A 25,917-nucleotide genomic window follows, 5' to 3' on the forward strand; every position below is an offset into this window, starting at 1 on the left:
CCACCCATCCTGGGCGTTGTCTGTGCTCAGCAGAGTCAGAGCTTGACAGACATCTGCTTCATGGCCTTCAGTGACCTTGGGCAATTCACTTAACTTCCCTATGCGTCAGTTACCTCGTCTCTAAAATGGGCATCATGAGAGTCCCCTGTCATAGGGGTATCACGAGCCTTAATGTACCAATACTCACCCAGGGATGAGCACAGTGTTTGCCATGTAATAAATGCTCCCCGCGTAGGTGGACCCCATGATGGGGAAGGAGAAGATGTGCAGGGCATCTATGCGGACGCACAGAAAATGCCCGTCCCCGAGTCACTGGGAGGTCAGCCTTGGAGTTAGGCTGCACTGCTGAAGGAAGAATATCAGGACTTGGGTGTTTGCTGACGCAGCTGGCAAGGGCTAAAACAGAGGCATAAGCAGAGAGGAACACTGTGCTGCACAACTAGAGGCAGCCGGAGTGACAGAGGCGGGGGTGGGGAGCAAGACGTGAAAGCTGACTCCCCCACTCACCCCACTAGGCCTCACCCCTTTGCTTTTTCACTAGAGGGGACAACTCCTGGCCACCAGAAAAGACACACATCTGTTCATTTAAACAAAAACACAAATCCGTCCGCCTACCTTCCAGAGTTCAGTGGCCCTCCAGCAGAGGAAAGAAGGGAACGCAGAGCCCCCAGCAGCCACTCTGTGCTGACTAACACTCTCTCTTACGCCTCTCAGTAATCCTGAGGGGTGGTTAGGGATTACTCTCCCATTTTACAAACGCAAAAACTGAGGCTCAAAGAAGGTGAGTCAATTGTCTGGGGTCACCAGCCAATGGCGGCAGAGGCAGGATTCACACCCAAGGATATACCCTCTAAGGACCCAGTTGGGTCATCCCCAGTGTGACTCAGTCCCTTGCCAGCATTCCTAGTACACAGACCCTGGAGTGGACCAGGAGGTTTCAGCAGATCCCCAGCCCACGAAATTCTCACCTCAGTCAGGTGGAAGTCTCACCCTTAAAGCCTCTGATGCTGCAGGACAAAGGACCCCATGGCCACACAACTCTGGCCCAGCTTGGGGAAGGTGCTGGCAAGGAGACGATGCTGACACTGTTGATACTGCCCCCAGGGAAGCCCACAGCACAGATCTCTGAGCTCCAGTTCACTGAGACACCCAAGGTTCTGGAAGGCTCAGGGTACAGAAGACCAAAAGGGATTGGTTATTAGAGGACAGCCGCCTCTGCTGCCTCAGGCTTGGTGTGTGAACAGGAGAAAGCAGCCCAGCACTCAGAGGCCGCTGCCCACGCAGCAGAGCCCCCAGGGCTGGAATCATAGCATCCAGGACACCAGCTGCGAGTGCAGCCTAACTATGTCCAGCACCTCGTGCCCAACACCGCTTCTTTCCAAGAACACAGCTTTAGGAGAGAGCCCTTGGTAAGCTCATCTTACAGATGAGAAAACTGAGGCCCAGGGCAGTGAAGCAATTTGCCTAAGGTCACACAACTAGTGAGGGACAGAGCCAGCCTCAAACCTGGAGAGTCCTGTACCAGTACTACTTAGGGAGGCAAGCAGGAAATCAGAGATGCCTTAAACATCGACAGACATGTGTTCAGAGCTTACTCGCTGCTGGGCCGTGGGCCAGGCACATGTTTCCCCCTTGGTAGGAACGAACTCACTGTAAGGTCATTTGGGAACTAAGTGAGACAGGGTACCTGAGGTCTGGGGCCCGGGGTCTGGGGTAGATTTGCTGCACTGACTGTCCCCACTCTCCTCCCTTCCTTGATCCACACCCTTTGCAACGCAAGTTCACAGCAACTACTATCAGCAGGAACCCTTGAACCTGGGCTGGCCCTGACTGGCTCCGACTGGCTGGCAATAGAATGTGGCAAAAGCAGCAGTTCTGCTATTCCCGAGCCTAGGCCCACTAATCCTTGTGCACTTCTAATGTTTCACTTGGGGCCCTGTTTCTGGGATGAGAACAAGCCAGGGCTAACCAACTAGAGGAGAGAGCACATGGAGGCAGAGACCATCGCAGACCAGCCAGCCCCAGCTCAGCTGCCAGCTGACCAAGGACACTCACAAGTGTGAACCCAGGTGACATCAGCTACGCCTGGTCTGACACAGCAGAGCCTGGCTGGCCTGTAGACTTGGGAGCAATAGTAAATGTTTATTGCATGTGCTACAGAGGTTCTGTGGTTGTTTGCCACACACATTATTGTGGCAATAGATCATTCATATTATGACCATGGTGTGTACCCAGCAGGAAGGAATGGCACCACCAGTGTGGTGACAGCAGCAGAAAGACCAGCCCACACCCTCATGCAGTGTTGGTGGGAGTGTGGCCAGACTTGTTGGGGAGACCTTGGGGCAGGCATGGGGACAGCGAAGCACTTGTGGAAACCATGGTAAGACACCAACTTCCACCTCCCAGACCGTCCCAGTGGGAACATTTTATATGTAGCACCCTGCTCACTCCTCTCCAGGTACTTTACACCATGCAACACAGACCTGACTGTGTGCCCCGCCCCCCACACAGAGTGGGAGCCTCCATGAAGGACAGGCACCTGTCTTGATCACTGCTGTATCCCCAGCACCCAGGACATTATGGTAGGTGCTCAATAAATATTTATTGAATAAACTGGGGAACCAGGCATTCTCATACACTGCAGATGTAAGTAAAAATGGACACGCCATCAAGGGAGGACAAGGCGACAACATCTACCAGGGTTATAAACATGTATTCTGTGTCCTCTAAAGCTGAGCACACATCGGCCAGCATGTCCCAAAAGAAACACGTGCAGCTGATCATCACAAGATTGGTCTGAGCAGGTGCACAGCAACACTTCCTAATGGCCCGATTGGAGCCAGCCCCAAGGCCCCTCAACAGGAGCATGAAGAGACAAACTGGGCACATTCATACAAGGGAGCACCTCTCAGCAATACGGACCAACTATAATACACACAATTCAGTGAACTTCAGAAATGCCATGCTGAGCGAAAAAAGCCAGACATGCAAGAGAACCAACTGTATGGCCCCATTTATTAAAGAGAAGGACTGTTAGAAGTCAGGACAGTGGTTCCATGGGATGGGCACTGAGAGGTGACCTGGATTGTCTCGTGATGTTTCATGAGCTGAGTGATGGTTACACAGGGGTGTTCGTTTATGAAAATGTATGATCAAGTTTTATGCTTCTGCTAGGTTCCACTTATTATACTTCAATAAATAGTTTACAAAATACAGTGTGCACATGCACACTGACCCCACAATGCCACACTGGGGCATGGCATAGGTATTCACCACAGCATTGCTTCTTAATGGCAAAAGGCTGGCAATAACCTAAATGTCCATCAACAGGGACCAATAAACAAAAGATGAACCGTGCACAGAGTGGAGCACCAGCTGGTAAGGAAACTCTGCACAAGACATGTGGTTGACAGGAAAAAAGCACAGAATGGAATGGTGTGAGTAACATGCTAGCATTTATGAAATATATGTGCACACCCCAACATTCTTGGTACTTGTATTGACTAGTGGTTCCCACGTGTGGTCCTGGGCCTTGAGACCTTACCAGGGAGCCCTAGGTCAACATGATTTTCATAATGCTGTATTAGTTACCTTCTTCATGTTCTTTCGCCCACAAGTATACAGAGGAGTTTTCCAGACTACACGATGTTGTGGTGATGTCATCACACCAATGGCTAATGGAATGTGTACTTGTGTATTCCATGTTTTCTAGAATTTTCTAAAGTAAGCTCATGAAAAGCTGATCAACATGGTTGGTCATTGGGGAAATGCAAATCAAACCACAATGAGGCACCACCTCACACCCACTTGAATGGCTACACTCAAAAGGACAGACAATAACAACTGTTGGTGAGGACGTGGAGAAATTGGAACCCTAGTGCATTATTAGAAGGAAAGCAAAATGGTGCAGCCACTGTGGAGAACAGTGTGGCCGTTCACCTGATGGTTAAACATGGAGTTAAACACACAATCTAGCAATTTTATTCCTAAGTATATTTCCAAGAGAAATGAAAACATATGTCCACACAAAATATGTACATAGTATTAAAAGCAGCAGTACTCACAATAGCTTAAAGGTGGAAACACAAGTCCACGGTCGGATGAGAAGATAAACAGAATGGTATGTTACTCAGCCATAGAAAGGCACGAATAAATAACACATGACATAGATGGACCCTGAAAGCATTATGCTAAGTGACAGAAGACAGTCCCAAAAGGCTACATGTTGTATGATTCCATGTCCACAAGTGTCTGGAATATGCAAATCCATAGTGACAGACAGCAGATTGATGGTCTCTGGGTGCCGGGAGAAGGAAGCAGTGGAAAGTGGCTGGTACTTGCTGTGGGGTTTCTTTTTGGAGTGATGAAAATATTCTAAAATTAGATTCTGGGGCCGGCCAAGAGGCTCAGTTGGTTGAGAGCACAAGCTCTGAGCAACAGAGTCGTTGGTTCGATTCTCACATGGGCCAGTGAGCTGCGCCCAAGCTGAGCTGCCGCTGAGCTGCCAACAGGTGGCAGGATGGCTCAGCTGGTGAGGGCACGCGTGCTCCTAACAACAAGGCTGCCAGTTGGACTCCCGCATGGGATGGTGGGCTGTGCTCACCAGCAACTAATATTAAACACGGCACCTTAAGCTGAGCGGCCCCAAGCTGCGGATGGGCAGCTGGATGGCGACCAGACTTGGAGCTGAGCTAGCTGCGCCCTCCACAACTCAGACTGAAAGACAATAACTTAGCTATTTCCCTTCCCCAATTCCCCAATAAAATCTTTTAAAAATCAAAATAAAATAAAATTAGATTCTGGTGATATTTGTACCACTGTGCTAAAAACTACCGAATTGTTCAGGGGGACTTTATGGTACATGGATAATATCTCAATAAAGGTGTTTTGAAAGAAATGAAGTAAACAGTTTTCAAAGTTAAAATAAAGAAACTCACCAAAGGCCTGGCCTTGGCTCCAGACCCTCACTGTGGGGAGCAGCTGTGAGTGCTCGACTCTCCTCCAAGAGATGGGCACGAGTCATATGCTCCAGGAGGAAGGCACAGGGAGGGCTTGGCTCCAGGCCACAGACCCACTGCTGCTCCCAGGTCCCCCATGAAGCCATGGGCCCATCCCCTACTGGGACACTAGGGTCCCCTACTAGCTACCCTATGACCTCTGCAAAAGCCCTTTCCAGTTTCTCTTCTAAAAAATAGAATGATCACAGATTCTCTCAAGGTTGCCACAGGGTGAAACTCTGTGCTCTAACAGGTATCCCCAGCAGAGGACCTAACCCCGCTGCCGACCAGGGCCAGACCAGCGATAAAATTGAGAGCTGGCCCAGTAGGTGCAGAGCACCTGCCCAATCCGAACAGCAGCCTCTTCTCAGCTATGGCACATGGGTAGTGTGCCCACAATTGCCAAATTTCAACAAAAGCCACTAAGCTGGCTGAAATTTATTTATGTGACATTTTCATTTCTAAACATTGAAACACAATTCTAGTGCTTACCAAATGCTTTGCAGAAAGAAGCTAACAGGTAGACAGACAAGAGGAGTGTGCACCATTTTAGCAAGAGAGCAGGCAGAGGTGGGGCCAGCGCGGGCCTCATCCTCCCTTCACGCAGCCCCATTCTACAGGTGTTAGTCCTTACTACAGCCTTGGGTGCTAAGCACACCACTTCACCAATGAAGAAACTGGGGCTCAGAGGAGTGATGTCCCAGGCCCCAGGTCACACAACTGGGGACTCACCAAGGACCTGCAGAGGCTGGAGGAAGCCCCGGACTCTTGTCTGCCCATCCTGCTCCTGGCTGCTCCCAGCAGGCCCCTGGGCAGACCCAGCAGAGTCAGACATCCCATTTCAAAGCCCCATGGTTAGGCGTGTGGAGGGGAAGGGCCACTAGGCCCACCTGTAAGCTCTCCACATTGCTCTGCTGCTGAGCAGAGCAGCCCCTCCCCAGCCGGCCCCAGGAGCAAAGCTCCTGCAGGAAGTGGTTCTGCTGTACATGACACAGGGGCTCCGGTGTCCGGAATTCCAGCCTGGCTCCCACAGGTCCCAGGCCATGTATGTTGATGGCTCTTCAGAACCCACACAAGCTTAAATCTTCTACAGACCAAGACTGGAGAGCAGAAGGCAGGGTCTATAGGGATCCTCTGGGGAACGGAGTCTCGGCGGGTCCCTCTCTCCTGCTCCCTGGAACCATAGCCTGGTGATTATGGGGACCCTTGGAGACCCACAGACATCGGAAAGGCCCAGAGCTGGTGGTCGGGGCTGCAGGAAGAGGCAGAGAGAGCCCTGCTCCTGCAGTCTCCTCCCTGCACTCAGAGGGAGTCTGCACAGCATGAATAAGATCATACGACCTACTGCCTTACCCTAAGTGGCACCCCACAAAGGTCCAAATCTTCATCCCAATGATACTCGCCTTGCCCTAGGCCTGGCCCCCAACCCTGTCAGCTGTTTCCCACATGGGCCATATAGCCCCTTTCACTCCGATCAAATCCCTCAGGCAGCAGGACCTTTGCACACACTGTGTACTCTGTCTGGAGTATTCCTCTCTACTCCCCTCCCACAACTAGTCAACAACCCCTCATGTTCAAACACCACTTCCCCAGGAGCCTTTGCTGATCCCCAGGAGGAGTCAGACCACCCCCCATACACACATACACACACACACACACACACACACACACACACACGTAAGCTCACAGAGCTCAGGAACTTCACACCTCGTGACTACTGGGTTCTTTACCTCTCCCACAAAACCAGAAGCTTCCAGAGGGCATAGAGGGTGCTGGGTTCCGCTCAACATTATGCGTTCATCACCTGTCACAGGCCACGCATACACTGGCACTCAGAAATGACTGTCAGGGATGAAGATACAAACACATGCAAGGAAAACCTGGCTCCACCACCGCCTATGTGTCTGTGGGCAAGTGGCCTGAGTCCCCTGCTGTCAACTAAGGGGGTGGCTGAGGATTAAAGGAGTTAATAATCACAGCGGGCTTACGACGGTGCCTGGCACGTCACAATATTATATGATTATCTGCAATTCATATAGTCATTTGAACTTAAATAGCTTCTTTGTCAAAGCATTCAGAGACCCCTGCCCTGCACAACCTGGTTAAGTGACGCCCCGAGGATGGGACCCCCCCTTTTCTGCCACATTCCTGGGGCCTGCAGAGGCTGTGCTGGAGCATTTTCCAGGAGTGGGGCTGCCTCCAGCTGCTGCAATAACCTCTGACTGTCCCGGCTCCCTCCCGTGGGTGGGATCCCCAACCCCAAACCCCTCCATCGTGCCAGCCCATCAGTAGAAGCCGCCCTCACAAAGCCCCTAGAGTGACAACAGACGTCAGACCCCTCTCCCCACCCGCAAAGCCAGGCATGTGGCTTGCATTAGGCACATCTGGACATGCTCAGAGGCAGCCTGGATCCCTGGCACGGACAGGCTCAAAGACAGGACCCCCGCCCCAGCCAGGCCTGAGGCAAAGGCTGGAAACCTCCTTCTCCAGGCCCCAGGGCTGCCATGGCAACATGAATAGGGGTCATTTCCGGTCCCATGGCCCACCTCTCAGCAGGCCTCACCAGCGAACCAGGCAAAGCTACTCCCCAACTTCTCCTAAGAGCAGCAGCCAGGGGCCTCTAAGATCTCACTTTCCCCCAGGACGCTCAAATGGGCATCTGATACCGCTCCCCCCCCCAAGTCAGGCCTCTCATTGCCCCCCTTCCCACACTGCATACACTGGGTTGTGATCATGAATAAATCTGTGTGTGCTTATCTATTTAACGCCCTCCTTCCCCCCAGAGACCCCAAAAGTGGAGACGCTATGCCTGCCTTTTTCTCTGGCACAGAAAGGGTGCTCCCTAAATACTTGTTGAAGAAGTGAGTGGGTTGAAGAATGGATGGTGAGTAATGATGGCTAATATTTTAATTACTCAGCAAGTACTAAGTTCCCTGCCAAGCACTGGAAATAAATTAGCTAATTTAATCTTCAGAACAGCCCCATGAAGCAAGGACTTTTCTGCTGCTTACATATGGAGAAACTGAGACACAAGATGGTAAGCCATCTGCCTAAGTTACATGGGTGACAGGTAGAAATTGGGTGCATAAGAGAATAAACCGTGTACGGGGGTACTGCTTGGCAGGCCAGCCCTGTGCATCCGACCAGGGCCAAGTTCCTGGGTCCCATTCAAGCAAGCTGCTCCTCCTCCCCCTCAACCCTCACCCCAACTTCCCATACCATCCTTTCCCCGCACGCTAAAAGCTGCAGCAACCTGTCTGTGCCCTGACAATTCTCATCTCTGGGCCTTGCACGAGTGGGGCCTTCTGCCAGGACAATCTTCAGATGAGATAAGGGGCACGCAATCAGGGGCCTCTACCCACAAGCAGCCCTCGAAGGCCACACTCCAGAATCCATCTGAGAAAGCCCAGGGCAGGGGGGGGAAACCCAGGGATCCCAAGAACAAAGCAATTCTCCAGTAGTCCACAGAGGCCTCTGGCAGCAAGAGATGGAGTGGGGGTTGGAGGCTATATCTATTTTGGAAACCCTGAAGGCTGCAACCCAAACACACTGCATGCGCCATGCTCTGAGGCCAGGCCTGCAAGCCCTCCCTGGGCACACATAAACTTCATTATAGCCCCCACCTCCCACAGGCTCAGGGCTGGGTTGCAGGGGCTCCCTGAAGCCCACTGCCCTGGTCCGAGCCCACCTTCCCCCATTCTGTGACCTCGACTCTTAAGCCACACCTCGCAGACCTCTACCTGCTCAGTTTAACCCTCCGTCGGGCACAACTGATCTCACAGATTCATTACACACAAAGGTTCCACTATGAAATACATCTTTACAGGACTAAGTCACAAACACAACTGGTGATAGGTTACAATAGAGGGAGAAGATACGGAAGTGATGAGTCACGCTACTTAAGTTAACTGTTAGATATTTGAAAATTTGTATGCAATGAATCAGTTGCACCTGAAAGAGGGTTAAAATGAGAAGCAACTTACCTCTCTGGCTCATGGGAAGGTTCAAGTCACAGAACTGGGGCCTGGCACCCAGGAGGTGCTGTGCGAGGGTGAATTCTGTGCCCAGCCACTGTAAGCAGGCTGCACACAGAGTGGTCTGGGCCCTTGTGGACCATCTGGGCCTGTATGCAGGTCAGGAGGAGCTGGCAGTTTCACCCCTCACTGCATGTGCACAGGCTTTGCACAGGGGATGCCCCAGAGAACTTGACAGGTGGGAAAATGGAGCCCAGGCCAGTTAAAAGACCTGCCCAAGGCCACACAGCTATGGGCTGCAGGGTGGGTAGATGGGAATGCTGCAGAAACCCCAGAGCCCCCCTCCTGCCCCAGATACTGCTCCAGCATCCCTCCCTCATAGCTCCCGGCCTGAGAACTAGGGCTATACTGATCTATTCAGGCCGGGGCCCACCAATGTCTGCTCACTGTTGACACCTAATGAAGGTTTGTAGAGTGAATGATACGGAACTGAACAAGATACAGACTCCCAGATGTAGAGGGAGATCTCTAGATGAGGTAAGTCCCCCGAACACTCTCAGAAGGGAAACAGAAAGAAATGGAGCTGGAGGGGAGGGTCAGACAAGACACAAAGATTCAGGGAAGGCTTCCTGGAGAAGGTACTACCTGTGCAAGCTGGGAACAGTGTGAGCACACGGGTGGATCAGAAGGGAAATGATGCTACAGGGTGCTCACAGAATAGCAGGGAGACTAGTATGAGGAGGGAAGCTGATAGAAGGGTTAGCCACAGAGCCCCCATTGATTCACTCATTCATTCACCCAATACCTATAGTACCAACTGTGCACCAGGCCCTGCTAGAGGCCCTTGGACACAGCAAAGAAGATGACAGATGTGGTCCCACCACTCATGGCACTAACAATCTACTAGGGGAGACAACGTTCAACAAGTTACTATGTACTATGATGTCAAGTGTTGCTAGGAGAAATTATAGCAGTAAGAGGAAGGTATGGTGTTCTTTTAGCTGGGTGTCCCAGGAAAGCCTCTCTGGGGAGGTTACCTTGAACAGAGCTGAACGGAGGGAAGGAGTGAGCCACATGGACACCTGAAGAGCATTTCAGGGACAGGAAGTCATGAGTGCAAAGGCCCTGGGGCTACAAGGTGCCTAGACAGAAAGCCAATGGGACTGAGCAAAGTGGGTGAGAGAAAGAGCTTCTATGGACTTTTTATCCCCCATCCCAAATTCACATGAAACCCTAACCCCAATGGAATGGAATTTGGAGATGGAGCTTTTGGGAGGTAATGAGGTGATGAGGGTGGGGCCCTCATGATGGAATTAGTGCCCTTATTAGAAGAAACACCAAAGAACATGCTCCTCCTCTGGTGCATCCTAGATGAGATGTGTCCTCATCTGCTCCGCCATGTAAGGACACAGTGAGAAGCTGGCTATCTGCAAACCAGGAAGTGGGCCCTCAACAGATCCCAATCTGCCAGCACCTTGATCTTGGACTTCCCAGCCTCTAAAACTGTGAGAAATAAATGTCTGTCATTTAAGCCACCCCATCTATGGTATTTTTGTTACACCACCTGAAATGGACTAAGACAAAGGTGATGGAGAGGAGGTCGGGGAGGTCACGTGAGCAGGCTGTGCAGGGAGGACTCTGGCTGCTACTCTGGGTAGGTGAGAGCCATGGCAGGGTGCAGAGCACGGGAGGCACGGGGACAACTTGTGTGTTAACAGGACCAACAGGAACAGGTCTCGGAAAGAGCCCCCATGAGAGACCACATCCCTTTGGCTGCCACCTCAGAGACCAAGATCGTAGCCGTGACTGGAGGCTACTATAAGGGAGGATGTGAGAGGTAGGAGCACCAGGTCTGTGAAACTCCCCACTTCCTGCTGGGGCATGGTGGACCCCAACAGGCCCAACCTGAACCTCAGCAGGAACCCTCCTCAGGACGGCCCCCAGCCCTGATGAGGGATGCCTACTGGGCCCCCGCCACAGCCTTTCAGCTTGTAGCCCAGGACTGACTGGGACTGGATCCTCACCTCAGTCCATCCCCAGGAGCTGCGCTCCATCTCAGAGGTTCCTGCCCCACAGTATGGGGCCCCACAGACCCAGCTGCCCCTATCCCAGGCAGGTGTGCAGACACCTGGGGCAGTCAGGCTGCCCTTCCTCAGAGTGACTGCCCCTGAGGGAACTAAGAAAGGGTCTTACCTTCAGGGTCACCTCTGGGGACAGAATGAACAGAGTTGGGGTCTGTGTCCTCCTCTGGCTGATGGGGCAGAACCGGTGGCTGCCTGGGCACTTCCTGGGTGGGTAGGACCTGGGCTGCCTCGTGGAGAGATGTGGTCAGGGTGGTGTGGGTGCTGGGCTTCGTCGGGCCTCCAGGAGAATTTGACATGGCCTGAGACTGGAGGACACTGGCCGTGCTTAACCCCAGCATGGGTCCAGCTCTCATCTGCCCAGTGCTTTGCGGGGTGGCCTGGGAGTCCGGGATAAGGTTCTCTTCGGACCCTGCTCGGGCATCTGCCCCCTCCTCTTGGACAGGGAGACTGGGCCTGGCTGGGCCTACAGTGGGAGGCCCATCGAGCCCCCTGAGGCCACCTGCTGCCAGCGGCTCCCTGATAGCTGCTGCCTTCTTCTCCTCCTTCCCTTCCTTCTGGCTGTCCTCTGTCACTCTTCGGGTTTTGGGCTGCACAGGGGCTGGTGGACCCAAGGCAGCAGCCACTGTGGGTCTGGGGAGGGCAGCCAGCCAGGGGGTGGCCTGGATGGCAGACAGTAGCTGGCTCCCGCCTCCCAGAGCGGCAGGGCCCGCTGCACCTGCCTGGTGCTCGCCTGCCAGGGCCACTGCTGCTTCTGCCTCAGCCACTTCCTGGTCATAGCTGTAGGGGTCTTCATAGTGTCGTTCAGTGTCACCCTCCTCGGCATCTGAGAAGTTCCCGGTGGTAGCAGTGGGCATGGCCTTGGCATCTCCATGGCAACCAGGGAGCTGGTAGCAGATGAGCGCCCCACCGGTGTCAGGACAGTGGCAGGCCCGACATGGTGGTAGGTGGACTGTGTGACCAGCAGCATACTTGCGACCACTGTGGAGGCAGCCCACCTGGCCACACTGCGGGCAGCTGTCGGCCACTACCACGGCCTCAATGCAGTTGGGTGGGAGCTCTGGACACAGCATGAACTGGCAACTGATCTTGCCACCACCTGGTGGGCAGGAGCACTCAGTGCTGCCAAAGTCCACGAAGTAGGACTGACCGGCGGGCACGCGGCCACGCACGAAGCCGCCCTGCAGGCAGTCATAGTACTGGTAGCCCTCGCAGGGGCAGCCCTGCTGCACACATGTGGCACAGCAGGCGCCAGGCTCCAGCGTCTCCTCAATGCAGTTCTCCAGCGGCGGGCACTCCACGTTCGTGCAGTCCTGCCCCGGGGCTGCCATGCCCACACCTGCTCCCAGTGCCAGGGCCAGAGTCAGGGCTAACCAGGCTCCCGCAGGCTCCCGGAGCAGCACCATGGTCCCACAGCCAGCCCAGGTGCCACCTCAAGCCAAAAGGTCCCCTTTCCTGCGAGGCCCTGGGGAAATCAGAAAGGACACGTATCAGCACTATATGTCACACACATGCATGTGGACACATGCATCCCCTCCCCCGCAGCACACACCCCAGCACATGCACACGGCTGGGCACAGCCTCAGCCACCTTCTTTCACACATGTGCACCCCTGTGCACTTGTTCCCATGTCCCCATGCATACACTCTTGGTCACATGTTTGGATGCACACAGGCTCTGCCACACGTGTCAAAGTGTCCCTGACAGGGGCTTCCACAGTTGTCAAGCATCACAGGTGCTATGTCCTGAGTGCAACATGGCCCCACTCAGGGCAGCTGACCCCCACCTTCAGCAGCTTTCTGACACATGCCCTCTGAGTGGGACCCTCCTGCCCACAGTCACACACTCATACCTGCACTCTAGCTCAGTCACACTCATTCAGCAGGGAACACTTCAGCAGGCCTGGGGCACTCTGGGTCTCACACCCTCCATGACAGACACCCACAGTTGCTCACACGCCTGCCCCAGTCCTCCATGCTCACCTACAGCCTCACGCACGGAACAGGATACCATGAGTTTTCACACACACACGTGTGTGCACGTACACACACACTACCACCCAAACAACTTCTCCCCCCATACACAAATCCAGCACATTCCCCAGTCTTCCATCCAGAGGCCTGTGGCTGAGGACAGAGGGCAAGGTCAGGTGGAGGCTGGGCAGGGACAGGCCTTCCAGGCCTTGGCACAGCCAGCCAACCCCCACGCCACAGCCCTCTGCAGACCCCAGGGCTCAGGAATGCTCTCCAAAAGAACCCCTTGGACTGCAAGTTTAGCCACAGGGGACACTCCTACCAACCTCCTCAGCTGCCCCAGCAAAGGTTACCACCATTCCCAGAATTACCCTGGACACCCGCTGTCCCTAGTACCTCTCATGCCCCACCCACACCTCTCAAGTCCTGTCCACTCTCCCCCATGTACAGCCCTGCACTCACTCTCTCTGCCCCCCTTTCTGCCCCCCCTCCCCCAAACTCCACTGCTGCCCTTTCTCAGGGTGATCAGAGAGCATCCGACTGACACACCAGAGGCCCCAAACCCTGCCCCTGCAGCCAGTCTCCAGCAAGGAAAGGTACAGAATCCCTGTAGTGGCTGCCTGACCCTCCTCTCTCTCAGCCCCTCACATGACACTCCTGCAGGGTCCTCTACATTCCCAGCCCCTCCTCTCCATCCTCTCCAGGCCACTCGAATGCCACCTTCCCGCCAGTCCTCATCCTCCCTCACCACACACTGTGGCTCAGGGGCCAGGCCTGCCCTGACTGAGGCTGCGTGCTCCTTGGTCATAGACAAGGGCTCCCGGTCCACCCACTCCCAGACCCCAACCCTGGGCGACTGTTTGCAGTCTACTTTGCTAAAACTGCCTGTTTTTTAAAAAAAGGGATAAATAAACAATGAAGTGACATCTCTAGTATTTTAAGTGTCATTTCAAACCTAAAAACAACTTCTTTAAAGTTTCTGACAAAAGAGAGAAAGAAAGCAGAGGGCAGAGCCCAAGCCAAGAAGCCGCTTCACGAGGGTAGAGTTCCATAAAGCCAGTGTGCTCAGAAATAGGTCCCTCGGAGAGCCAGGGCCTGCGGTCCCCAGTGACAACGTCAATCACCCTCTACATGGAGATGAGGTGGAGGGTACAAAGGCCCGAGTCTACTCTCAGCAGTGTCATTTAATAAACCTTTGCAAACTGTAACCTAAAGCCTCCTCCCATCCTCTACCTGCCTTTCCACTCATCACACTCTTGTAAACAGTACATTCTAACAGGGAAATCATCCAATCAGAGGCAGGCAGACTTCTCCCAGAGAACCTCGGTTCCCAGCCAGACCCGCCGCACCCACCCACCCCACCTCGCATTCTCCTGAACGCCAGTCCCCTAGGTCTGCTCACCCTCTTGGCCCCTACGGTGGCCTGGCCCTCCTTGGCCCCCACACACCCAGTATCACATTCTGCCCCCACCCAGATGATTCCAGATCTTGGGTTCACCCATCACCCCCACCCCAGGCCCAGAGCAATGATAAAGGTCAGGCCTGACTTGGTATTCTCATTTGCTGTCAAACCTAAGCAAGGCCCTTGCCCTCTCTGAGCTTAGCTCTGCATCTGTATATAGTGAAGAGGTTCTACACCACCACTGGTCATTGCCGGGGTTCCACAGATACTATCTAGCCCATGGCTGCATTTTTTTTGGCCCACATGGTTGGTTTTCAGTTTTAAATTAGTTGCCAGCATTTACAAATTGGAAATGTTCACATGAAAATTTAAGTTTCCAGCTCCTCTTGAAAACCACTAGATTTAGAGGAGTGACATCACAGAAATGGCAGCATGAGGGGTACTTCTTGAAATCTCCCCTGGAAGTTATAACAAATTGAACAGTTATAATTCAACAAAGGATTCCCTGCACATCACAAAGGAGCGCCTGAGAGACCCACATAGTGAGTCACCTAAAGGTGCGGAAAATCAAGAAAGCAGATGAGTGGGGGAAGTGCAGAGACGCAGGCTGTGGGCCACAGGATGCAGTCCGGAGCTCACTGCAGTTGCAGGAGAGGGAAGACTCCAGGCAGCAGGAGCACTCCCTGTGGCCTATAGTCCTGCCTGAGTGATCAGCATATAATATGGCTAAATCCAGCATTCGGGGCAGGGATCTCAGATGGAGCAAAAAACACATACAGAAGGGTGAGAATGGTGGTTTAAACCCTCACTGCCAGGCTGAAAACAGAAAACAAAGACACAGAGTTTGACCGACTCCCCCTACACTCCCAGAGCTTGCTCCGCCCCCCACCATCCCAGTGTTAGAAGTGGGCTCCAGAGGAAACAGGGGCAGTGACAAATTAAAGAACAGAAAATCTACAGCCCTGAGAACTGCACCGACATTCCCGCAGATGCACAGCGCACAACAAATTCCAGCGAGAGGGAAGGAACTGTAGGGGCAAGACAGCTGCAGGCTGGTAGTAGCCAATTGCTCAGAGCCACAAATGCATCAGCCACCTCTCACAGCCCACCACGCCCTCACCTCTCTGGGCGGATCCCTGCAGGGGCAGCTGAGACCCAGATGACCTGCTCACAGAGGAGAGGCCCACCTTCCAAGGAAGTCCCCATCGTGTGAGAAGCTGGAAGAGTGCAAGAGAAAATATAACACTACAGCGTGAGAGAGAATAAGCGGCAACATTGGAGAGAAAATAAAACATTCCAGCAACACCTCCTGGAAAGCAAAAGAAAGACCTCTTCACATCAACCTGCTAAAGAACCCACTCCTATAGATGCCCAGAAAGAGAAATAATTCATTAGTTGCCATGAATAACCAAGGTAACAAGGCAGCTCAGAAAGAAAATGAAAGCTCTCCAGAAAATGAACTTGAAGACATGGAAATATGTGGCTTAAATGACAGAGAATTCAAGATTGCAGTTCTGAAAAAACTCAACAAAATACAAGAAAACACAGGTAGGCAGTTTAATGAACTCAGAAACACAATCAAAGAACAAAATGAACATTTTACCAAAGAGATTGAAATTTTTAAAAAGAATCAAATAGAAATTCTGGAGATGAAGAATTCAATAAAAGAAATGAAGAATAAAATAGCCATCATAGGTAATAAAGCTGACCAGATGGAGGAAAGAATTAGTGATATTGAATACAGAAATCCGGGAAGGACACAGATGGAAAAAGAGAGAGACTTGAGAGGTAAAAGAAATGAAAGAACTCTTCAAGAACTTTCTGACTCATCAGAAAGAGCAACGTAAGAATAATGGGTATACCAGAAGGAGAAGAAAGGGAGAAGGGAACAGAGGATATATTCAAACAAATAGTCGATGAGAACTTCCCAACTTTGTGAAAAGAACTGGATCCTCAAATCCAAGAAGCAAATAGAACACCTAATTACCTCAATCTCAACAGGCCTTCTGCAAGGCACATTATATTGAAGCTGTCAAAAATTAATGACAAAGAGGGCTGGCCGAGTAGTGCAATGGTTAAGAGCTGGCTTGGGACACCAGAGGGCCCCGGTTTGGATCCCACATATGAGGGCCAGTGACACTGCCCTCTACAGCTAAGATGCTAAACAACAGCTCAACCTGGAGCTGGGCTGCCGTGAGTTGCCGGCGAAGGCATAGGCTACAGCCCCTGTGGCAGTGGGTTGCCATGGGCTACCGTGTGTAGCCAGCAGCCAGTGTGAGTGGCCGTCCAGAAGCCGGCGACTGATCTGCCTCGCCTGGGAAGAACGCAAGGATGGTGCCAACTTGGGCCAGTGAAGCAACATCCTCCACAACTAGACTGAAGAACAAAACGACAGCAACTTGTCTGTCCCATTCCCCCAATTCCCCAATAAAAATCTTTAAAAAAAGAAAAAAAAATTAATGACAAAGAATTCTCAAGGCAGCCAGGGAAAAGAAGACTGTAACCTACAAAGGAAAGCCCATTCGATTATCACCAGATTTTTCAGCAGAAACTCTACAAGCCAGGAGGGAGTGGAATCAAATATTCAAACTATTGAAAGAGAGAAATTATGAGCCAAGAATAATATATCCAGCAAAGATATCCTTTAGATGTGAAGGAGTAATAAAGACCGTTCCAGACATTCAGAAGCTGAGGGAATTTTCTAACACATGACCTGCATTATGAGAAATACTGAAGGAGTCTATTCAACCTGAAACAAAAAAGCAAAAGAATACAAAACCATGAGCAGTATTATGAACACACAGACAGAAGCAGCAGGAAATGGCAATCCATACACAAAATAGGGTACCATACACTTAAACATAACATAAAGGGTAAAGAAGAAAAGAAAAAAAACATTTAAAAAAAAAGGAAACTAGCTATTGCAACTCAGAAATCAACTCACAGCATAAGTAGGGATAACTTGTGGCAACAAAAACATAAAAGGGGAGGGAGTAAAGGTAGCAAACGGGAATGGAGAAAGGAAGCATGCTGAAGAAAAAGGACTACTGTATATATGAAACTTTCTTTTACATAAACTTAAAGGTAACCACTCAAAATAATTTAGAACTGATATATAACATTAAAAAAGGAAACAGATGGGGGAAAATCATAGAATACCATCATGCAGAAATAACAGACAGCAACAAAAAGGCAAAAAAAAACAATGGAGACACAGAGCCATCAGAAAAGAAAAGACAGAATGATAGGAAATCCTCATATATCCATAATCACCCTAAGTGTAAATGGACTGACCTCACCAATAAAAAGGCACAGAGTAGCAGACTGGATCAAAAAACAAAACCCAGCCATATGCTGCCTCCAAGAGATGCATCTTAGCTACAAGGACTGACTCAAAGTGAAAGGGTGGAAATTGATACTCTATGCAAATAATAGCCAGAGAAAACTAGGTGCGGCTATACTGATATCAGATGAAACAGACTTCAGGATAAAAAAGGTAACAAGAGATAAAGATGGACATTTCATAATGATAAAGGGAACTGTACAAGAAGAAGAAATAACACTCATCAATACATATGCCCCCAATCAGGGAGCACCAAAATACACAAAGCAACTATTAACAGAACTAAAGGGAGAAATTGATCAAAACAGAGTTGTAGTAGGGGACCTAAATACATCATTGACAGCTATGGATAGATCATCCAAACAGAAAATAAATAAGGAAGTATCAGCCCTAAAAGACACATTAGATGAAATGGACATAACTGACATTTATAGAGCACTTCATCCTAGAAGATCAGAGTATACATTCTTTTCTAGTGTACATGGAACATTCTCAAGGATAGACCATATATTGGGACATAAAACTAGCCTCAGCAAATTTAAGAAGATTAAAATCATGCCAAGCATATTCTCTGATCACAAGGCTTTGAAATTGGATATCAACTGCAAAAAGAATGTGGAAAAACCACAAATATGTGGAGATTAAATAACATACTTTTAAAGAACAACTGGGTCAAAGAATAAGAGGAGAGATCAAAAGATACAGTAGAAACAAACAAGAATGAAAATACATCCATTCTATCACAATTATTGGGATGCAGCCAAAGTAGTAATAAGAGGGACATGCATATCATTACAGGCTTATCTCAACAAACAAGTAAAATCCCAGATAAACAACCTAATATTACACCTTAAAGGACCAGAAAAAGAAGAACAAATGAAAACCAAAATCAGCAGAAGAAAGGAAATAATAAAAATCAGAGCAGAACTAAATGAAATAGAGAACAAAAAGACAGCAGGAAAAAAATAATGCAACAAAGAGCTGGTTCTTTGAAAAGATTAATAAAATTGACAAACCTATGGCTAGACTCCCTAAGATAAAGACACAAATAAACAAAATCAGAAATGAATGAGGGGAAGTTAACACGGATGCCACAGAAATACGAAGGATTATCCAAGAATACTATGAAGGGCTAATTGCTACCAAATTCAATAACCTAGAAGAAATGGTCAAGTTCTTAGAAACATATAGCCTCCCTCCACTGAATCACGAAGAACTGGAAAACCTAAGTAGACTGATCAACAGTATGGAAATTGACTCAGTGATCCAAAACCTTCCTAAAAGCAAAAGTCCAGGACCAGATGGCTTCACTAGTCAATTCAACCAAACATTCAAAGAGGATCTAACACCTGTCCTACTCAAACTCTTCCAAAAAATTGAAGAAGAGGCAATACTTCCTAATTCATTTATGAGGACAACATTACCCTGATACCAAAACCTGGTAAGGATAACACAAAAAAAGAAAATTACAGACCAATATCTCTGATGAATACAGATGCAAAAATCTTAAAATTCTAGCAAGTTGAATATAACAATGCATTAAAAAGAGTATACATCACGACCAAGTGGAGTTCATCCCAGGGGCACAAGGATGGTTCAACATATGCAAATCAATCAATGTGATACACCACATAAACAAAATAAAGGACAAAAATCATATGACTATACCAATAGATGCAGAAAAAGCATCTGACAAGATACAACATCCATTTATGATTAAAACACTAGATAAAATGGATATAGAAGGAAAATATCTTAACATAATAAAGGCCATATATAACAAACCCTCAGCTAATATCATAATTAACAGTGAAAAACTGAAGCCCTTCGCTCTACATTCAGAACAAGACAGGGATGTCCCCTATCACCACTGCTATTCAACATAGTATTGGAAGTCCTAGCCAGAGCAATCAGGCAAGAGAAAGAAATAAAAGGTGTCCAAATTGGGAATGAAGAATTTAAATTGTCACTTTTTGCAGATCACATGATGCTATATACAGAAAACCCTAAAGACTCCACCAAAAAGCTATTAGAAACAATAATGAATACAGTAAAGTTGCTGGCTACAAAATCAGTGTGCAAAAATCCACTGCATTCCTATACACTAACAATGAAATTTCAGAAAAAGAAAAAAATTTTTCTTTTAATGCCTCTGCAACTGCACCAAAAAAAATAGAACACTTAGTACTTAACAAAGAATGTGTAGGACCTATACACAAAAAATAAGACATTTTTAAAAGAAATTGAAGAAGATACAGAGATGAGAAGACATTCCATGTTCATGGATTGGAAGAATCAACATAGTTAACATGGCCATTTTACCCAAAGCAATATACAGATTTAATGCAATCCCCATCAAAATCCCAATGACATTTTTTAAACAAATAGAACAAAAAATTATCAGATTTGTATGAAATCACAAAAGACCCTGCCTGAATAGCCAAAGCAAACCTAAGAAAAAAGAACAATGCTGGAGGTATCACACTCCCTGACTTCAGCTTGTACTACAGAGCAACAATAATTAAAACACTATGGTATTGGCAGAAAAACAGACACAGACCAATAGAATAGAATCAAAAACCAAGAAATAAATCCACATACATATGGGCAGATAATTTTCAACAAAGGAACCAAAAACATACAATGGAGCAAAGAAAGCTTCTTCAATAAATGGTGCTGGGAAAATTGGAAAGCCACATGCAAAAGAATGAAACTAGAATGCTGTCACCATGTACCAAAATTAACTCAAAATGGATCAAAGATCTAAACATAAGACCTGAAACAATAAACAGCATAGTAGAAAGTGTAGATACTAAACTTACGAACCTTGGGTTCAAAGGGAATTTTATGAATTGGACCTCAAAGCCAAGTGAAGTAAAAGCTAAAATAAATGAAAGGGACTATATCAAACTAAAAAGCTTCTGCACAGCAAAAGAAACCAACAACAAGACAAAGAGGCAACGAACCGAATGGGAGAATATTTGCAAACAACACCTCCGATAAGGGGCTAATATCCAAAATATATAAGAAACTCATACAACTCAACAACAAAAAGACAAACAATCCAATTAAAAAACGGCAGAGGACATGAACAAAAACATCTCCCAACAAAACATACAGATGGGCAACAGATATATGAAAAAATGTTCAACATCACTAGCTATTAGGGAAATGCAAATCAAAACCAGAGGTATCACCTCACACCAGTTAAAATGGCTATCATCAACAAGGCAAGTAAAAACAAGCATTGGGGAGGACGTGGATAAAAGGAATCCTCATACACTGTTGGTGGGAATGTAAATTGGTACAGGCACTATGGAAAACAGTATGGAGGGTTCCTCAAAAAATTAAGATAGAATTACCACATGACCCAGTAATCCCTCTCCTGGGTGTCTACTCAAAAAACCCTGAAAACATTTATCCATAAATACATATGTGCTCCGATGTTCATTGCATCTTTATTTATGGTGGCCAAGACATGGAAACAACCAAAATGTCCTTCAATCGATGATTGGATAAAGAAGATGTGTGTGTATATACACAATGGAATACTATTCTGCCATAAGAAAAGATGAAATAGTGCCATTTGCGACATGGATGGATCTTGATATTATTATGCTAAGCGAAATAAATCAGACAGAAAACGTCGAGACCCATATGGCTTCATTCATGAGGGATATGAAGGCAACAAAGGAACAAGACAAAGAAACAAAAACTCAGACACAGACAAAAGCTTAGTGGTTACCAGAGGGTAAAGGGGGAGGGGAGATGGTAGATGAGGGTAACAGGGGTCAAACATATGACAATGGAAGGAGAACTGACTCTGGGTGGTAAACACATAATGCAATATATAGATGATGTATTACAGAACTGTACACTTGAAACATATGTAGTTTTGTTGACCATTGTCACCCCAATAAATTTAATTAAAAAAAAATTTTTTTTAATAAAAAAAGCCACTGAGGGGCCAGCCGAATGGCTCAGTTAGTTAAGAGCTCGCTCAAGAGTTTGAGCTCTGAGCAACAGTGGTTCAGTTCCCGGCCCGACCTGAGCAGCCGCTGAGCTGCCAACAGGTGGCAGAATGGCTTAGCTTAAAAAAATAAGAAAAAAATAAGAAAAAAAAAAGTCACTGAGCCCTGGCCACCCTGAGATGTCACACAGGGTGTGTGCTGTTGGTTCCCCAAAAAGCCTAAATGGCCTGTCTGCTCACTCATACATAGCTGGGTATGTCTGAACTCAGGGTCTCCCCAGGTTCACCTCTGAACCGGGAAGCCCATGGTCATTCCCACTGTGGCCTCCAGCTAGGAGAATGGAGTCGGGGCCCCCTGCATACTGCTCAGAACCCCTTGGCGCTATCTGAAGGTTGTATGCCCATCCACAAGGGGAATGGGACCAGCTGGGATGTGTCTGGAGGAGGTGGCCCAGTGGGGAAGGGCCCAGGCCCCTTGGTGTGGCTCACCTGGAGAAGAGCTGCCTTAGGGCACCTGGCACATCTCTACAACTGCTCTGGACGGGTCATAAGCCCATGGGTGTGTATGTGGATGGGGGTTGAGGGGAAGCAGATCTCAGCTCCATGTGGGGGAAGCTTTCTGCAGGTCAAGGACAGACCAGGCTGCTAGGGAGAGTGGTGAGCTCCCCACCTCTGGAGATAAGCAAGCAGGACTGGGAAATACTCATACAAGTGATAAGTAGGAGGACACAATCACTATGTTACTGGGTCTCAGATTTGAATATGTCCCTCCTGGAGATTCCAATTGCTATTTTCCCATGTTCCCCACAGTGTGTGACCCCTGAATATCCGGCTTCTACAGATGGATACCCCCACCTCCAATCTGAAAAGAGCCAGAAGGGGACAGGCTGAGAAAGGGGACCTGACCTCCCTGCAGGGGAGCCCCAGAAGCCAGACTGATCCCAAAAAAAGACCCTGCAGCCAGGCTGCCTGATGCCTGAGGGCTGGGGCACAGGGCACACAGGCAGCCCCAGGGCAGGAGCTCACCAGGGCCAGGGAGAGAGGCAACCGCAAAACCCCCACAGGCTCTGCCCTACACTCACTGACTAAAAAGCTGGATAACACACTCACATAATAATAATAAGATGATCATTATCTAAGACGATGATGATTATTATGCCAGCTGACCTAAGTGACAACTGGACAGGACACTCTGACAGCTGCTCATATGCAATTAAGACCACATGAATGGTGTATGACACCAAGTTCTCTTGCCTGGTGAGCTACCTACCCAAAGAAATCAGCACTGGGTCTACATGCTCATGGTGGTCACTGGGTATTCACGTGGTGGTAGGAAGGAACACGGCAGGGGTAGGCCACTAAGCCAGGACCTGTCCCCAGATCCACTCCCCACCCTTCTCCACCCTGCTCTGAATCCAGGAAGCCGACCTCCTCAGACTGCATCCCCGGATTTCTGCATCTTCCAGTGGCAGCCACTGACAGATCAGAGGGTAGGAGAAAAATCGAAATGTTTTTTATTTCCCAACCCCTCTCTCCTTCTCTCCCAGGCAGGGGTTGGTGGTGGCTGTACCCCCTCCTCCACCACGATAGCTCCTGTTGGGTGACCCTGCTGGATTCTAAGAGCTGCCTCTCCCCTACCCCTGCAGGCCCAGGGTGCAAAGGGCTCCCCACCCACCATTGCCTCTCTAAGAGCTGGCCCACCCCATAGAGGTTCCCCCAACCCAGCCCACACCTCTGTTCTGGGTCTCTTCATTAACCCCACTCCTTCCATAAATCCTGTGAGGGCCCCCGCCATTTCCTGCTGGGACCCTGACAGACACACTCTCGTGAAGACCACACAGAGCTCAAAGCCAATGATTCAGTGTACACAAAGCAGCAAGGATGGGCGTTAAAAAAATAACATTAAGCAGAAGGTAAAAAACAGAACAAGACAGAAAGCCTAACACCATTCATGTCGATAAATACTGCACACACCTAAGGTAAAATAAATACCACTTGCAAAACACAGGTAAATAAACAGATCCACACAGAACATATATGGAGTCTGCCTGTAGTGAGGAAGGGAATGCTTTGGGAGCAGAGACAGAAGAACAAAATAAGAGCAGGACCCTGCCGAGACCAAGACAATAGTGTGTTATTAGTTAAGGAGTGTAATTAACTCAACTCTTAGCTCCTGAAGTCTAGCTGATAAAAAGTATTCCATACTGGCCCCTCTCCAAGCAGGAACCCCACCAGCCTCAGGGAGGGATGGGGAGGCTGGGAGCGGGGGAGGCTTCCTGCACCTGGCTCTGAGGTGGGGCACAGCCACACCCAGTCAATCCACAGTGTTCATTCCCCTTGATTTGCTGTGATTGGCTGAGGGATGAGCCTGAGACCACATCTAACCAATGAGACTCAGAGCTGCGACCACTCCCACCAGGGACCTGCAGAAGGCATGTTGAGCCCCTCCAGGAGGACTGGCATTCTCCACCTGAATCTCTAAGAGCACTGGGCCACCAGGGAAGATGGGGGACCACCCTGCCAGAGAGATCACATGTGGTCCACTCCTCCTGGTCACTGTGCTGGGCGTGTGAGCACATTTTGGAGACCCTCTCCGCAGGGAGGCAGGTGAATACCACTGAAGTTCCCATTCGATACCATGTGGAGCTGAAGGCAGGGCCTGGCCTCACCCTGCCTAAATTCCTGAGCAAATTACATGACTACGGCGGCTTTCAGCCTCCAAGTGTCAGGGTAGCTGGTTATGCAGCAATATGTAACCAGAACCATTGGGATCTAAATCAGCAATTAAAAGCAGCTAGTCCAGAAGTGGGACATTTCTGGAGGACAAATGCCCGCCTCCTCAGCACATAGAAAAAGCAGAGAAGGAAGCTGCTCTAGATTAAAACAGTCCTGAGATATAACCATCCAGTGCATGCAGGATCCCTGATGGGACCCAGCATGAACAAACCACTTAGAGAGACACCAGGGCTAACTGAGGGCCAGATGGTATCACGCAACAGCCAATCGTTCTGTGATGCATGATGGCTGGCATTTTTAAAAAATTAATATTTTAAATAACATGTCTATAATATACTCTAACATACTCCAGCATAAAAATAATCCAAGACAATATGGTAAAATGTTAACTTCTGTGAAATGTAGAGTGTCGGGGGTCCATTCTGGTCTTCTGTGTTTGGGCTTGTTACTCTCCATAATGAAAAGTCACAAAGGCAGTCGATGTCTAGGTGAGAAAGAAGGATGGGAGTCAACAATACAGAGTCTGGGGGCATCCAGCCTGTGGGAAGAGTCTGACTCCCAAGCTGAAATCCAGAGTGGGCTCAAGGCAGGAGCAAAGGGCAAGTTAATGTCACAGTGTGGGCTGTCCCAGTTTGGGTCTTTGTTGACCAGAACCCTGCTGTGGGTGGGGGCAGTGGGGATTCTAATGGAGTAGGTTCTTGGGCCATAACTTGAACATGGGCAAGACAGGGCAGAGGAGGGGGGATGACACACTCAGTAAGGGTCTCTTCCCAGGGAGCATCGGCAGTGACAGGTGACTGAGTGTGCTATGTGGAAACATGCCCACTCTCCCACAGTCCCCACCACGGGTGACTGGGGGCACACAGGATCAGGAGGGAGGTCAGTGTGGCATGTCAGTGTCAGAGGTACCTCAGCATGCTACTCAAACCTCAGCTGCCTTCACTCACCCTGGCTGCAAGCTCCTCCCTCTGCCACCCTCGCTGCTGCCCCCCCCAAAATAAAACAAAATCACATCTCTACAGTAAAGTGACACCACCTCCTTTGATAAATTAATCTCATGCCCAGCCATAGCAGGCCCCAGATGAAAACTCTCTGGGCTGGCAAAGCCACCTGGTGCCCCCAGATGGCCCTGGGAGCACAAATTCATCACCAGTAGCATTACCAAAAGTGGGGTCTTGCCTTACATGACTTTGAATCATGAAGTAAGTAAATTCTTCCTTTTTCCAGCTCTCAGATCCTTTGGATTCTGATTCTGACAAGAAATGGCAAGAGCTAGCAAACAAAAAGAGAAGACGTGCAGCCACAGTGGAATTTCAGATCAACAATGCATAATTGTTCAGTGTAAGTATGTCCTGGGCAACATTCAGAACACACTTATTCATTGTTTTTCTGAAATTCCAATTTAACTGGAGTCCTACATGTTTATCAGGCAACCCTAGAT

The 25,917-nt window shown here is 49.1% G+C and overlaps 1 protein-coding gene across 5 annotated transcripts in view; it reads right to left on the reverse strand.

The window, feature by feature from the left end:
- Nucleotides 1-25,917, reverse strand: part of FBLN2 (fibulin 2) — a 112,846-nt gene that overhangs the window by 61,956 nt on the left and 24,973 nt on the right. For all 5 annotated transcript variants that reach the window (XM_019633450.1, XM_019633447.1, XM_019633449.1 and 2 more), the window contains exon 2: nt 11,165-12,517. In XM_019633450.1, coding sequence (XP_019488995.1) covers nt 11,165-12,458 — 1,294 coding nt within the window. In that variant the 5' untranslated portion in view covers nt 12,459-12,517. The remainder of the gene's footprint in view (nt 1-11,164; nt 12,518-25,917) is intronic.

Source organism: Hipposideros armiger, unplaced genomic scaffold, assembly GCF_001890085.2.
Source record: "Hipposideros armiger isolate ML-2016 unplaced genomic scaffold, ASM189008v1 scaffold_1314, whole genome shotgun sequence".
In the NCBI taxonomy this organism is placed as follows: domain Eukaryota; kingdom Metazoa; phylum Chordata; class Mammalia; order Chiroptera; family Hipposideridae; genus Hipposideros; species Hipposideros armiger.